Source organism: Sylvia atricapilla, chromosome 3, assembly GCF_009819655.1.
Source record: "Sylvia atricapilla isolate bSylAtr1 chromosome 3, bSylAtr1.pri, whole genome shotgun sequence".
In the NCBI taxonomy this organism is placed as follows: domain Eukaryota; kingdom Metazoa; phylum Chordata; class Aves; order Passeriformes; family Sylviidae; genus Sylvia; species Sylvia atricapilla.
In genome coordinates this window covers 93740103-93756818 of record NC_089142.1, presented here as the reverse complement: position 1 = coordinate 93756818, position 16716 = coordinate 93740103, and the positions used below count along the sequence as shown (strand labels likewise).

Genomic DNA, 16716 nt, shown 5'->3' with positions numbered 1-16716 from the left:
TTATATTGATTTTGAATGCCTTTTCAGAAGTTACAGAGAAGGAATAGTGCCTTTTACTCAAGGTAGGCCAATGCCTGCATGCTTGTTTAGCCATCCTAACAGAAATAACTGCTACAAATAACTTCTTTGTTTTTACATGGGTATCGTGTTTGCATGTGAGTTTTGTCAAATGGACAGAGCAGTGTTGCTTTGATTTTGACCTAGATTCCTCCTGATTATTCCAACACAGCTAGTACCTGCTTATTTCCCACTGTGAAAATAGGAGAACAACTGTTGATGGTATCTAGCTGGGGCTGCATGGGCAGTAGGCACGCATGTCCTGTCCTTTCCCCTCCTCCTCCTTGGCTTCCTTAGTAATGGATAAAATAGCACTAGGGGCCAAAGAGGGTGCAAGCCTGTATTTCCCCTCCTTTGAATTTTCGTTATTTGAGGGTTTGATTCAGAGAAAAGGCAGGGCAGGGGGTGGAAGAGTAGAATGAGTGAATTTATTTCCATCTCCCTATTTGGCATGCAAATTTTGCACACTTACAGGAATGAACAGGGCCATAAAACGAGTCACACATTCACCTTATTCCATATTTGCTGGAAACTCAGTGTCAGCAGGTGCCAATCCTCCTTAGAGGGGCTTGTGCCGTCTAATTTCTAGTCCAGTTTTCTATGTTTGTCAGCTCTTTAGTTTGCAGTGTAACCCAAGGATTGAATTAAAAGCCCAGGACGTGGGAAATGGCAGCTCCCTCTTTGGGACACAGGCAGCACAAACTACCTGAAGCAGGGCAGGCAGTAGGTCCTGTGCTTTTGCTTGCTGGGGGTGGTCTATGTGCTCACTCTGTGTATCCCTGGCTGCTCCTGTCTTCCCACCATAGGCCAGGGTGCTGCCCAGGGATTCTGCCCTTGTGCCTTTGCCAGAGCTCTGAGACTGTGGAAATACCATCCATATTATGCTTACCTGTGTAATGGCACATAACCCACTGGCTTCAGTACCCTGGAGACAATGTGCACTTCAGCCTCTGAATGGAGTTCAGGCAGATCTGCAAAGTCCAATCTTACATGCACCAGCTTTAATGGCAGAGCTCCCATTCAGCTTAATTGATATACCTATAAACATCTGCAGGTTTCTGTTTCTGGTGGAGGCTACAGCTGGGTGGACTTAAAGGGATGTTTTGCACATTGAGGTTGAAAGGGAAGTCTAGCCTGATACATTAACTTATCATCTATGTCATTCTCTTGACATCATTTGGATTACTACAAGCATAAATGACAAGGAGATTAGGTGCAAGATCTTCACACACACATCCTTTTTTTAGCATGTTGATCAGTGGAGATGCTACTTCTCTGAAAACCTTGTTTTAAGTCAAGTCCAGGCAAGCACAAACCTGTGCATGCATATACAAGTGGAGCAAGGCCTATCCTTTATAATACATTTTTTTTCCTTTAATATCTAGGCAAGACCTCTTATTATAACTTGGCCATTAGGGGAAAGAAAATGGAACTTTTCTCAAACAGCTTTTCTGTTGGGGAATCTAGTGGCAATCGCTTTGAAGCATGTGTAATTGATTATCATACATTTATTTTAAAAAGGAGACATAACAAGGAATCTAACATGATGTTTTGGAATATATCTTCTCCCCACAATGTTCTTGAGGGAAATGTAAGGTTGCAGGCATCATTTCATGCCCTGTATGTTTTTGAACATAAATCAAAGAAATTGTTGGAGAGTTATAGATGTTCATAGCAACTGTAGCTATAATAAACACATGCAGTATATATTTTCCAAGCTATTTTGTATGGGTGAAAAGCTGAAGCTGGCATTTTGTACGAACAATTCAACTTAATCACTGAAAATTTATTTCCTAGTTAGGGTGGTTTACCAGCGTAGCATGAAGTTGTACACCTTCGTTTAAGTTCATCTGGTTATGAAGGCTCAGTTAAAATTGGAAAAGAATTTAAATTGGATCTAGATACCTTGAATGAATTATTCCCAACGTCAAATTCATCGTGATGCCTCCATGGTCATATTTACATCTATATTATCACCTATATTGGTTTCAACGCATGCTGGATATTTAAGAGAGCAAATAAAAGATAAGAGCAGTGTGAACACACACACAATTTTAATTGTACTCATAGCACAAAATATGAGCATATTTAATACAATGGGACAGAGAATCTTGAATGATTGAGTAGTGCAGAGCTTCTAATGGGAACAGCAAGTAGCTTAGGCATACACAGTTCCTGATGCTTGTATTAGTTTTGGTGTAAAGTCTTGATAGATGAAAAGGAAAAAACAGTTACTATGGATGAGTTTCAACGAGAAGAATATAGCCACTCATTTTGTGATGATGCAGAATGTGTTCCATATGTTAATTAGGATCCATGTGCACTTAAAAGTTAAAAAGAAAATCCAGTAGTCACAATTATTATATATATGGATAGACTGAGGAAAGGACACATGCAGGATCTGTGCAGGAATCAGACAAGTCTAGATCAACAGTTTTAGGTTTAGACTTAATTATTTAAGCAAAGTCCTAAGTGGGTAGGATATATTTGTTGGAGTCTCTGCGTACGGTTGGATTCTTAGATTGATAATTAAAACTGATACTGCTTGTTGAAAATTTTGAGACTAGCTGTAAAGTGGGACTTTTTAAAAAATATCACTGTTTTTGCTGCACTTCTGTTTCATTGTGGTTACCTTCAATTGTTCCTCTTTAATTACAAGAGCCAGAAATCTCTTCTTAAATGAGAAAGCATGTCTCTTATTACTTGGCTGCTGGAAACAAGGTTTTAAAATCTAAAACAAATATTCATGTAAAAACTGAGAATTCACTCTAGTTTAGTCATTCGTAGTATTAGCTATAAATGTCTTCTTGATGATGTATTTGATTTTTAAGGTTTTCATGAATTAAACAAGCCTTCTAAATTGTTACAAGTGACAGACGTCAGGAAGACATGGCATGGCCCGTCTTGGACACCTGTACTAGTTTAGACTTTAGAAGAGCAGGCAGTGGGGTTGGCTTCCAAGGGCCACCCTTTCCACTAGGGATAGGAGGGATGAAGACCTAGAGCTTCTGACATCATGTAAGCTCAGGATCAGACTTCCCTTCATTTCTCTCCTAGCTCTTGCTCCCCATCCTCCCTGAATGTATTTTTGTGGTCCTGCCTTTAACAGCCAGACTACTTTACCCTGCCCTCTGGAGGTTGGAAAATAGGCTTTGAATTATCACTGTTTTCTTTGCTGGTTACAGTGCTGTGAAAACAAAATTTAGTAAGAAAATCAGAAAGGAGAGAAAAAGGAGGTCAGGGTTCTGCAGGTTGAGGTGTATCTGGGAAGACTGTGAGGAAAAAGATATTGCAATTCCAGTTTGTCCCATGTTCAGGACCTATGCATACTTTTTACAAAAGAAGGTACCTGAAGGAGCTATGTCTCTGGATCTGTATTGACCCAGCTGTGGCAAGGGGCACAGTTATATAGGAGACGTAAGGAGGAATGGGGTCAAACTCAGAGTGGATGTCCTCCAGCCTCAACGAGTGCCAGTATGTCTGTGTGGGGTAGGACTGCTGGATGTGATGGTATTACTGCTCATGCAGCATTCAGAAGTCTCAGCTTTTCTCTGCTGACAATTGGGTATTTAGAGGCTGTTGAGTAGGAAACTTCATTCACTGAAATTCCTTCCACTGGGATTTTTTTTTTTTGCTTGTCTTAAATTAGTGCCTTGAGTTTCACCTGGCAAAAACAACTTGTTTTATTCTGTGCTCAATTTCCAACAGAAAAAGGCCCCTGTTCTGCCATACTAGAGTCAAAAGGGACCAGGTGGACAAGTGCTGTGAGTGAGTTATGTGCAGTGTGGGTAGCAGGCTGGGCACTGGAGCACAGAGAGCAGACGGTTCAAGGTCACTTATGGCCCTTCGTATGGCACATCTGGGAGCAGGGTGCACAGCTGTGAGCTTTAGTCCTTTACTTTTCTCCAGCATGCAATCCCTTTCTCACAGCTTGAGCAACAGAGAGACAGGAGCTGTGCTTTTGCAACATGCATTAAGTGTGGTGTTTAGGCACAGAAAGGTGAGGTGATGTGTCGGAGGTGACGCAGGCAGACTGTGAGCTCTGCCTCATAGCCAGGGTTTTGAGTCGCTGCCTTGCAGTGTCCCTTGAGGGACAAGAGCAAGATTAAACCTGCCAATGCCACCACACACTTTGATTTCTCTGGTGTGACACAGTCCAGGGGTGGACAGGATCCTTCTCCCAAAAGAGAGAGACAAATTTGTAGAAATGCATGTTGAATCAATAGGGTTACCCGTCTGGTAAATGGTGCCTACTTTTAACAAAAATGATTTTGGATGTTTCACTGATCAGATTTTGCTTGGTTTTACTTTTTTTTTTTATTTAAAGAGAGGAGAGGACATGAACTGTGAGTGTCTCAGAAAATTGGGCCACAAGCCCTTACGCTTGTTTGTGCTTGTGAATGTGTGTGTGCACATGTGTGCAACGTGCATACGCAGACTTGGATGTTGTGTATGCACAGGATCTCAATTATTTTGCAGTTTGAATCACAGACCATGTCATCTTGATGTACTGTCAGTTTTGGTTTCTGCCCTTTGGAATAAAGTTCAAAATATTAAAGAAATAACATGCAATATACTAGTAGCTAGAATAGTCATAGTGCCTGAGGGGAAAAAAGAGTGGTGATTAATTTATTTTACAAATACCCAGGAAAAAACTCCTCAACTCCTCCTAACCAAATGCTACAATGGGGCACTTTTAAAAGAAATTCTTCTACATTTTGTTTCTGAGGTTTTCTGGCTATCCTGGAGAGAAAAGTAGGTCCTGTTTGGGAAGCAGCATGCAAGCTCTACGGTCATGCTCTGACTGTGTGCCAGGGGAATGTGTGATCCCAGTTGCTCTTTGGAGAATCACCCTGGGCTAAATGGTGAAACAACTACATCTGAATTAATTATTGATAATTCTTTAACATCAAATGTGAGGATGTGTTTGGAGTATGGCTTCGCAGTTAAGAGTTGAAATAGTTCTAGCAGATGTATTCTTTTTAATTGTTGCTTTTCTGGCCTTACTAGTTTGCTTGGACAGCAGTAAGAGCTGCAGAAGCTGATGCAGGTTCTGCCCATCCCTGGTTTGGTTCTGGAGGACCGAGGCAGGAGCCAAGGGGGCACTAACAGATATTTGGAGCCACACAAAAACTTTGGTCAGAATACTAAACTTTGCAGAATTTGGGATATTGTGCTCCATGGTTTTAGTCCAACAGGGACCAGACTGGATCTGACTCTAGATAAAATACTAAATGTAAAAAATGAGCCATCTCCCGTTCCCAAAATCTTTCGGTTTGTACTCTGTGTCAGAAAAAAAAAAAATCACTGAGCAGTGCGTGACTGATGCAGGGCAGGCTCAGGATTAATTTAGGATAAACAGGATGCCTGTTGCACTTAATTTAGAAATTCTAAGGCAGAAAATGCTTTTGAGTGCAGCTAACAGCTTCTCATCTGCAAATGCCACAATCAAGACAAAGCAAAAGATATTGTGGCAAATTCTGCAGTTCACAGTCCTGACACAGTCAGAACCTCCTATTACAGTGGGGGAGACTTCTGCTTGTATCACGGCTGCCTGGGATGCAGGATTTCAGAGTGGCATTAATAGAAATAATACTGTAAATACACAATTTCAGAAGTCCTGCAGGACACGCAGCAAACGCCGATGGTTTGAACTGGGTGAAGTTGTCAAAGGTTGCTTTGCTCTCCAGAGCCTGGCAGTAGCTCCACTGAAATGTGATGCCATTGGTTTTCAGCAAAGGTTTCTTTCTGCAGGGCTGCAAACAGAGATCAGCTGCTACTGTGTATACACAACTAGGGAGGAAATCAAGCAGCACATTTAAGCAGCCTTTTAACCCTGAGACTTTCCAAGATTTCTTCTTCACGCAGGAAGTTTCCTTTATATTGTCAGCTGTAGCACTTTGCTCATGTAATGAGATCAGAGCTAGGATCACTGCTGCACAGTAGAAAGACTTCCTTAAGACATTTGTCCTTGAAACTGCACCAAACTCTTGGAAGAACCCAGAACCTGTAAGTATGTATGATATAGGCAACAATAGCACGGTGCAAACCTGCAATCAACCATTATACGATATCCGATTAGCAGAGCAGGAGGGATTTCTTTTTTCGGATGTTATGTTACATTCATTTTCAATTTGTTCTAAGGAAACAAATCAATTCGGGCTTCTGATACAGTGACTTTGCAGTAGATGAGCTAGTAGTAATATGTTTGATTTAACTATTTGTTGCTGTCATGTAGCTTGTGGGACAAATATTGTAGCCATCAAACTGTAAAGAACTTTGCTTATGTTTTTAGGCATTTTTAAAGGATTTGGGGGTCCGTCTTGCAAATAAGTTTCTGCTTTGCTCTTTGATTTTGGCAACCCCACCCTACGCCAAACTATAAATAACAAGGCAAACGGAATTAGTCCGTATTGTTCTTAGGTGGCAATAAAATATATTTGTTTGCAGGCTTAATTTAGTCGTTAACAATGTTGCTCTGTTTGGGGTGTTTTTTGTCTTAATTGGATTCTACTCAAGGCTGTCTATTTTGTGTTTTACTATCTTGTCTCTGTCTGTTTAAGTTACTTTGCCGGGACTGCAGTCTGGTTAAACCTGTATTTAAGCACTATTTATATTCCGAGCACATTTCTGGTGAAATAAGTGTTTGAGATTTTTATTTTTTTTAAAGCCTTGAACAGTATAGTTGTATTAGCAGTGAGCGCCAGAGGAGGCACAACATGGATGAATGTCAGACATAGACCTCATAACCCAAGTCTTGCCTGTGCTAAGTCTGACCCGAACGTGTCCACTTTGGCAACTGCAACTAATAATTGCCTTGAGCTCCCTTTCAATAAATTTTTCATACGCAGCGATACTTCTGTTTATCAGATTAATTTCTCCCAGGTTAGCCTGATTGATAGCTGGATTGTGGTTTCTTAAGTGCTTTCTCCATGAAACCCCACTGAAGAGCTGCATTCCTTTTAACCAGTGAATGTAAAAACTGGTAACCATGGATTCAGCCACCACTAACTGTCGAGAGCAATGACTTGTTGTAAACAATACAAATGAGCCAGGATAGCAGAAGCAACCAGACATGAAATTATTTTAATAGAAATTACGGTAAAGGTCACGTGATACTGTATTGGCTTGAATTCAGTGTTAAAGGGAAAGTGTTTTGGTTTCTCAGGTTTGATTTAAATGCACATCTCCACTGGCTTCACGTCCGTGTAAGACCTCCAGAAGGGCAAATGAAACAGTTCTTTGGAAAAGCCTCTGCTTAATTGTACATTGTGACTTAGGCCCTGATCCTGAAAGTGTAGGAATATCTACAGTTTACCAATAATCAGTGGGATCATTCCATACTAAAAATGAAGTATGTTTGTAGGATTCAGACCTTTTAAGATAAGTTAATAAGAAAAAAATATATTCTGAGGAAATAATAACCTGTCACTAAAGGTAAACAATGGAAATGCAGGTTTTACTGGTGGTCTGTGGTTTGACTGGAGATTTTTGTTCGCTTGTTTCAATTACCTCAAAAGAAATTATATTCATAATTCTGTTTTTAAACATTATGACTTTTAATTTCTCGTCCAATGTGCCTCAAATCCTCTTCCTAATTTATAGCCTTTCTTTTGGAAAACTGGTAAACCATGGTGTCAGCTATTATAATATGGCATGATGATAGGCACATGCAGATCGCATGAGCAGTCGTGTGTCTTGTCTCAGGAATTTCCATCCCTACAAAATCTTTGCTGACTCCCAGCTGTCACATGGCTGTCACTCACAAATTCTAACCATAACCAGATCCTCATTGCCTGGGCATGCGCTCACCAAACCTCTCCACATACCCATAGACACAGGCACCAATGTCCCTGCGTAAGCACTTTCTCTGCATAAATGGTCTTTGCTCCCAGCCTGCTGCATTCCACTAATGTTTTTCCCTTAATTTTTTTCCTGGGTGCTACTTCCTTGATGTGCCTGTCCTTTGTAAGGAGGAACCTGGAATAGGAACGGTAGTCAGTAAGAAATGCAAGCAAAATTAAGTTTGTGCGTTATTTATATATAACATTTCAAATTGGTGTGAATTTAAATTCACAACTTTCATGGCCCCCAAAACATCTTCAAGAAAATTAACCCTTTCTGTTCCATAGACAGAATACTGTCACCTTGCAGTGTACTGACTTACTGTTTTGTATATTTATATTTTGTGACATTTATATAATTTGGAAGACTTAGGTTGTGAGAGTCCTAGGCTGGAACTTCACTTATTTTTATTCTTCTAGGCTATTTCTGTATTTCATACGTGTCACATACATCTGTGTTGTTTTACCAGTAATTTTGGTTTATATATTTTTCAACCAGAAGTATTTCAAACAATTCTCATCAGTCTCTTACAGCTGACTAGTCTCAGCCAAGCATGGGTTGTCACTAAAATGCATAAATAGATTCAGGACAAATCTTGCTTTCCCTGTTCTTCTGAGCTGCCTTGCCAGCCAAGGGGGCAATTTTTGTGTGAGTTAGGAAATTGAGATTTAGTTTATACATAGATTACAGCAGGCAGAAATAGACTGATTTCTATATTGAAAAGATGTACTTTTGAGAATTGAAGGTAAAGGATTTAAACAGGAGTACTTGGGGTAGAAAAAGGGGCAGGGGAAATGCCAAATTGCAAAATATTTTCTGTTGTTTGACTTTGTCCAGGTTGAGAGTGTATTGGCATCCTCCTGTATATCAGACTTGCTAGTATATTAACATTTTACCAAAAGAGAGGAGGTGGCTGGACAGGAAAGATACCACCTTGACTTTGCGTCTTTGTCTTGGAAAGAATCCAGAAAGTAAAATGCAGGTGAAAGCACAGTGAGACTCCAGACCAATATCCGAGGAAATCAGGGAAACCACACTGGTCTCCTTACCATGAGCTGATTACAAAGCATCAGTAATTTCTTCACCCCTTGAAAACCAGGTGGGGGCTTTATCAATCTCTGAGCCTGCCAGAGAAAACCACGTTTGAGTCTGGAGGGGATAATGCAGTGTTCAGGAAGGAAGGAGTGCACCATGACTCCATGGACTTCAGTGGCATGGGAGAATGGGCAATTTCCCTCTGCATAAAGTATCTTTGGCATCTTTACGATCTGTGACATGCATGTCCTTATTTTACTCTCCTGTATCTTACATCAGATACTGATTTTGTAATGCAAAATTTGCAAGAGTTAGTGAGTGAGCTTCCAGGACTCCTAGCCCATCTGCAGATGGCAGGAAGAACTGGGAAGCAGGTCCCTTTATTTCTCCCATGGTTTGTAAAGGTCAGATACTGGTTGATGGGCAGCTGTAGGAGAATTTTCATTTGCAGCAGAGCTCTGGGAAGATGTATTTGAATCCCCAAAATGGAGACCTCAGTGCTTTAACCCTAGAGCAATCTCAGTGATTGCAGTCAGTTAAATGTTGCAATGCATACCTGGGATCTGGCAGAAATATTTACCATTAAAATAATTTGTAATAATTAATGATATCTGTTTTGTAATAACAGTACTTTAAAATAGTAACATGAAGTTGTATTTTATTGTTGTAATTCTATTCTACTTTTATGCCAAGATCACTTTTATCAATAAGATAGTTTCTATATGAAAATATCATATTTGCGGTCCTTTCAACTAAATTCAAGGGGGGTAAGTACAGGCACCTTAAAAAAAGTTGAAAATGGATTTGTGATATAGAGATACAAGGCATAGGGTATGTAGGGTAAACTGTTATCCACATCCACTCACGCTTTACTTCATGGCTGAGACAGCCAACAGCACTGCAGGTAAGTGAGAAATAAATCGGTAACTTTTGCCAGATGGATTCCTGGCTATTAGAAGCTGGACTGAAACTACTTAATTCTGTGGAGCATGGCAAACCAGTTGGTCACTGAATAACAGAATATTGTGCTTTGAACTATTAACTCTTTGTCAACATTACAGTGTTTTATAAATTTCTACTCCTTTCTAGTTGTACCTCTTAGCTGGTGTGCGTTAGTGAGGAGTTTTTTTGAGGACTTTTGTAGTCATTTTGTCTTTTGAACATTTCCAAATGTGCTTCTTCCCACGAGCTATTGAAGACCCATACGTTATAATGTTCTCCAGGTCAGCATAACTCTCATAGGGTCTAAAGTCAGGAGTGTGATCTGTATCAGCTGCATTAACTTTCCATTAACTTTCTGTGACTAGAATGCGTCTTTGATTATTCTGCATTATTCCTTTGTACAAAATAAAGTTGTTCTCTATGCAGTTTAGTTTTAACAGAACCAGACTGTCACTGACCATCAGCTTTTGCATGCATAGGCTCTCTCCTTTCTGCCAAGGCTTTAGGCCCAGATCCACAAAAGGATTAGATGCTTTAAGTGGGACTTAAGTGGGATTTAGGCATTGAAAGCCCAAACTGAGATCCTCAATATCCCCACTGAACTGCCACCTAACCTTAGAAGTTGCCTAACCTATGTGAGTGCCTACGTTTTCAATATCCAGTTTTCCCAGGTGGCCAGAGCTCTGCTTTGGATGTTCTCAAGCACTTCCATGCTGACAAGGTTGAGCCTTTCTGCTCCCATCTTTCCCCTCACATCCCAGCAGACTTCAGAAAGTGCAAACTCTTGTTGCAAAATGGTGGATTTCTGTGTGCGATAGCTCTCACTTTCTCCAGCTGTGTCCTTGAAGGAGAGGAGCCTCCAGTAGGTTTCTTTCAGGAGCCGCCTGGGAACCTTGAAAAAGGTATCAAAACTAAAAAAACTGAGTATCACTGCTTAAAAACGGAGGTCCGAGAGATGAAGTTACAGATGAGTGTGGCCTTGGCCTTCTGCTGGCAGCATTGGATTGTTCTTGCTTGGCGATGGCTGCTCCTGAGTTGGGAGGCACAGGAGTGACTGTCAGGGCTGAGATCTCCGTGGCACAGGCACAGCACCTGAAAGCTGGGTACTGCAATGTGAAATTAACGTTGCTCCCAGAGGTTTTCGTGGAAAATCCAGGAGCTGGTGTTTCATAACGGCAGTATTTGGGGGAAGAGCTCTTTTCTGCAAGAAGTCACTTAGGGTTTCACCTGACTGTGATGCATGGTTGATATTTTGTTTTTTGAAAGCCAGACTTATTGGGGTGTTCTATGTGCACACCCAGAAATAATAACCACTTTTTTTAGGGCTTCAGTCTCAAGCATTTCTGGAGCTGTGGCAGGATTGATAGCTGTCTTGCTCTGCAGAGGCCAAAGCAAATGTCTTGTTAGTAGCAGAGTAAGTGGTCCTGTGCCATCACTTATTTCTCAGCTGTACTCGTGACATTTCATGTGTTCTCAGCCATGTCTGTTGTTTGTTTAAATCCTGCTCAGTTCCTTGATTTATCAGTTTTCTGTAGACTTTTGTTCGAGTAGTCCCAAATGCTATCCTATTTCAAATAGATGCATCCTTATCAGCAAATAGTCTTTCATCAGTAGCTTTAACTCTTTCACATAGCTCTGCATATGTCCACTTTAACCTTTTCTTCTTTAAAATACTGGTTTTTTTTTAATGGAGACAGTATTTAGGAAATCTCTTAGAATTTCTCCTGAATCATTCTGTCTTTTTGTGACAAAGACCCTTTATCCACATTATTAGATAGGAATATTTTTCTTTTTTTCTTCTCTTATTTTATTTTTTTTTTCCCTGAGAGAGAGAATTCTTCTCAGGGAATCCCTAGTTTTTTAGTTTATCAAAGATAACCAGACTGCATGCAATCTTAGTATTATTTCTTGCTGCTTTTGATTTATGGACCTGTGTACAGTCCTGAAAACAGACATACAGAATGTAGAACATATTTGTATAGAAGTAGAGCCTAAAAATCATAAAAATGCAAAAAAGATATATTTGTAAATTTAGAAACTGCAATCATGAAAAGCCTATATACAATGAATAACCTTAACATGTAATAACAAGTGCAGTATGTGTTCCTTAAAAAGCCTGGAAGTGTTTATATATAGGTAGGTAAAATTTGTAGGACTGTCTATGATAATGACACCTTAATAGCTAAGGATATTATTAATGTATTTTTAAAACTGATGCAGGGAGATCTGTTATTTTAATGGAGAGGCTATGTTGTAAATTAACCTGTAACTTTCAATCCTCTCACTTTGTGTTTTCAGAATAGCATGCTTGAATTGTTATACATTTATTTTGGCATTTTAGTGCACCCAAACATTGTGAGCATTAGTTCATCATACATCATGAACGTATGACTATTGTATGGAACCAATTTTAGGTATAGGAAGTTCAGCAAGTATTGTGCCTTGGTGGTTGCCAGATCACTTGCATGCTTGCTAAATCCTATGCACAGTGCTTCCGTTTGCTGGGTTACTCATTGAGCTTTTAATAGTCAACTTAATTTTAGTTAAGGTTCAGTTTAGTACCTCTTGCAATTAGTGGAAAATATTGCCAGCATTCTTCTGGTAAACCCTATTACTTATGAAAGGCACACATGGGATATGTACAGAGATAAAAGATCGATTCTGGTGGATCCCGTTTGTGACTGGCCTTTAAGGGTAAATTACAAGAACATTGGGGGTAAGCAGCAGAAAATGGGATCTCAAGGGTAAATTACAGAACATTGGGGGTAAGCAGCAGAAAATGGGATCTCAAGGTTGCATGTAGGAGGAAGCTGGGTCTCCCTTGCTCACCGTTGCTTCCCAGCACCAACAGCAGCTCTGTGCATGGAGTCCCTGGCTGCCTGTCAGGCCATGGGCTTCACATCAGTGCTGGTGAGGTGCTGCTCCTGAGATGGGCTTGGAGCCCTCAGAAAAGCAAGAGTTCCTATTTTCTGGGCAAGCTTTTGAGCCACATCTTGCTTGTTTGCTTTTCCTTTCTGAAAACAACTGAGGTATCAGAGGCAAGTCTGCTGCTTGACTCTTCTGGGGCAGTTTTATGGGTTGTTTCATGGGTACAGGTAGAGGACTCCAGGTGAGAATTTTTTTGCCCCCATATGAAATGGAAATAGGATTTCAGCCAGCTTGTTAGTGTCCTGAGAAATGAAGTACTGGGGACAGTAACCGTAACTAAGTTTCCAAACTAAGTTGGAAATTAAAGACGTAGGTGCAACAACCAAATGCAGCCAGGAGAGTGTTTTTTCTTTTTTGCCAAATGAATAGGTTAAAATGGATGCATGTCTGATGTTACTGGAAAACGAAAGCCGTGTGTTTCCACAGCACGGACACTACAAGGACAGTTAGAGCAGTGTCTTGCCCTGTGAACGGTGCTTATTTTTGATCTGGGATTTCTCAGATCCATAAATACCCAAAATGCATGTCTCTGACAAAATAAGTAGAAATTGTATAATTTCTACTATAATTTCCTTGTGCCAGAGGAGGCACAAGGGCATATGCTGTCTTTATCATAATCGTGTCTCTTGCCCAGAAATAAATGCCAGTTACTTCTGGGTGGAGAGAAATTCAGCAGTGCATATCCCAATCCAGTCTATTGGGCTACAAGCCTCTGTCTTGAACCTGTTGTGTGTGCAGGGTCCTATCCCAGTTAGAAATTCACTAGTTTAAGTAAAGGTAATAATATTTTTTTGCCTTAGAAACCTGATGTAGAAAAGGGGAGACTGTTGAGTTAGGTGAAGAGCAAACAGTGGAGGAGTCTCTGATTTGTAGAAGGATGTAGGTAAGTGAAGATCTTTGCATGTGAAATCACTCCCCATGCTATGGAAAAGCGTGCAAGAGTCTTGGCTTCACTGAGATCAGTGGGAATCAGTCTGGATATCACTGTAGGCTCTGCACACTTGGGTGCTGCTCATTCCAGGGACGAGAACCCCAGCAGAATCCTCACCATTGTGTTAGGCTTGATCTTTACAGGAAAGGTATCACTGCTGGTAATATTGTGGAATAAAAAATTACTGCCAAAGATGTGGGTTTAAAGCTTTCTGTTTTATATTTTGACCCTGTTATTCTGAGTGGTACCAGTATAGAAATTGAAACATCCTTGGGGCTTTTTGCAAAGGAGGGCAAGAATGCTGTCAGTTCCCCATTTTTTTCTTGGTTACAGGAAACTGGGGATCAAGGTTTTGGATGCTGACCACACGAGGCCCTTGAAAAAGGAAAAATAGCAATATCTAGCTTAGAAGAATATTTGTTTCTTTGTAAAGTTATGTGAACTCCTTGGCAGAAAGGAGCCATAAGAAATTCCAGGCAGTTATTCCTTGGTGACAGAAGTCTGTATTTAGGCTTCTGTTAGTCTCCTTTATTTATAACAAAACCTTTGAATATCATTTCCAAGATGTTCAACTATCAGAAACGAAGTGATAATGAGGACAGAGGGTAGGTCATGAGTCTGCAAATAAGTGTGAGATGGTGAGCTTAACCTACCAGGAGAAAGAAAAATCAGTATAGCAACTGCATGAACACTTCAAAGCATGCACCTAGTTTGCTGCACTAACTTAATTATCTCTGCTATAGATATGTTTGACAAACATATCTATAGCCCAGATCCTGTTACTTCTCAGTGGGAAATATCAGAAGGCTTCTGTTTGGTTGCCAGTTGACTGAATCCTTCCTTCTACCTTCTTGCATTAGTCTTTTCAAGGACTTTTCCTACCACTTTGCTGATCTGATGAACAGAGACTTGCTTTTCTTTTTTTTTTTTTTAATTGGTAGAAAATATTGTAAGATGGAGAATGATGCAGACTGATGGGATGGGTGTAAAATGATTTTTAAGCAAGTCTGATGAGGATTTAATCCTATTTTAATCAAATACTGCCTGAACCACCAAAAATAAGCTTTTATCACTCATGCTGAATCAACCGTACTCTAGTGTCAGCACTATTTCTCAGCAAACATCTTGCTTCCTCTGTGTTATAGTACAGGGTGTTTTTGAGCATCCCAGTGTTGTCAACTTTCTCCACAAAGTGTGATGTGAAATATAAAGAGACAGGAGTACCCCAGCTCTTCCATCACACAGAAACATAAGCCAGTGCCCTGTTCTTTGACACTAAAACGTGGCTTGCTGTTGGGATTTAATAGGCAAAGACTGTGGGGAACTTTTCAGTTTTTAGTCTTTCTGCTTCTGTAAAGTTGACAGAGGGAGGTGCAGTTTTTAAACGTGGTCATTCTTAATTCCTGTCCCTGGAGCCTGGCTGACAGATTGAGAATGCGGAGGACGGGAGTGGGCTGGAAAGACAAGCTGAAAATGCAGGATGTATACATACATTAAAATGGAGCAAAACAAAAATAAGCTAACTTAGGTGAACACAGATGGGATCTGTTTCAGGGCCACTCTTAACACCTGTTTTAGATGGCCTGTGGTGAAAGTCATTAGCTTAAAAAGATGCTATTTATGTCTTCCCTGAACTGAGTTTACACAAACACCAACAGTTCTAACTGGAGAGAATGGAGATCAAATTTTGGTAGTAGGTGTTTTTTTTTTTTCTTTTCTGGATTTTTTTTCCTTTGGTCTGAACAATAGTATTATCACTACAAACCTTAAAAAACCCAAACCAAATAAAAATAAACTTTGACAAGTGCTTCTTTTGATGCACTATTTATATTATATATGGCCCTTGACCAGAAATCCGTAGGCATTGATGCATGCAAAATGTAAGTTGTCCAACAAATATTTAAAAATCATCAGTGTGGTTTCATAGGTGTAAATCTGAAATTGATCCTCAGCCTTTTGAGGCGTTACTGTGGATTCCCACTTTTGTAGCAAAGAGCAGAACTTGTTGACAGAAGCTTTCTGATTTGAGAGTGCCGGTTAACATAGGAATGTTTTCTCAACTGACTTTCCTCTCCATGCTGATTTTGACAGGTCATGCTGAAAGTAAGGCTTCAAGCTTTCCAAATATTTCTGCTCCATGCTGGCATTTGAATTTTGTTATGAAACACTCCTTCTGTGATAATTTCTGCAAGCCTGTCTCTTTTGGACTAAGGCATTAACTTTTCCCTATTTCTATGAAACTCCTCTTGGTTTTATCTTTGTTTCCTCTATCATCATATTTTTTATTCTTTCTTGATGATTGTTAAATCTACTTTTTCCTTGTATCGAGGTTTTGAGAAGAGGCATTTATTGCTTGATAATTGACTACATTCCTACTGTAGCTGAAAGGAGGACTGCATCTTGCATGTATTAGTTGCACATGTAGTAGTAGTAGTTGGAGCAACATAGGTGCGTGGTAAGCTGTTACTTTTATAAGAAGAATGCCTGAAACAATGTATTAAAAGCAATCAGTGCATAAGAAATCAAGGAAAAACTATTCCTTTAATGCACATAATGCTTCTCTCCATTCCAGCTGCAAGAGAATTGTGCTCATACTTGGAGGTAGTGCTGCAGTCTAATGGAAAGAGTGAATGCCTAGGAGTAGCTTCCATTTTGGCTCTTCCCAGTCTGCACACTTTTGTAAAGTATTTTGAGATTTCTAGATGATAGAAAGAGCTAAATATTATTTAAGCCTTATTAGTTAGGTAGTAGGCTTTAGTCTGCATTATTTTTGGTTTGTATATTGCCTGTCTAGAGTGTGAAACTGCTAGGAGAGTCTTTTGTTCATGCATACTGCACTTCCCTTTGGCCTCTCATTTTCTGGCTTAATTTTATTGGGTGATAAAGGCTACAGTAGTTACTTGAGCAGTGAGGAGGTGCATAAATAGCAAACACATTGAACCTTGAACAAGAACTGGTTTTTTGGATGCCTCTGGAAG

General features: G+C 40.0%; 1 protein-coding gene across 17 annotated transcripts in view; it reads left to right on the top strand.

The window, feature by feature from the left end:
• The window catches only part of ESRRG (estrogen related receptor gamma), a 392895-nt gene that overhangs the window by 23651 nt on the left and 352528 nt on the right, over positions 1–16716 (top strand). For 2 of the 17 annotated variants that reach the window (XM_066316191.1, XM_066316189.1), the window contains exon 1: positions 5837–6066. The exons of 13 other annotated variants lie outside the window; for them this stretch is intronic. In XM_066316191.1, the coding sequence (XP_066172288.1) occupies positions 5969–6066 (98 nt within the window). In that variant the 5' untranslated portion in view covers positions 5837–5968. Of the gene's footprint in view, positions 1–5836; positions 6067–16716 lie in introns of those variants that run through there. 2 more of the 17 variants (XM_066316208.1, XM_066316210.1) reach the window with 2 other exon arrangements.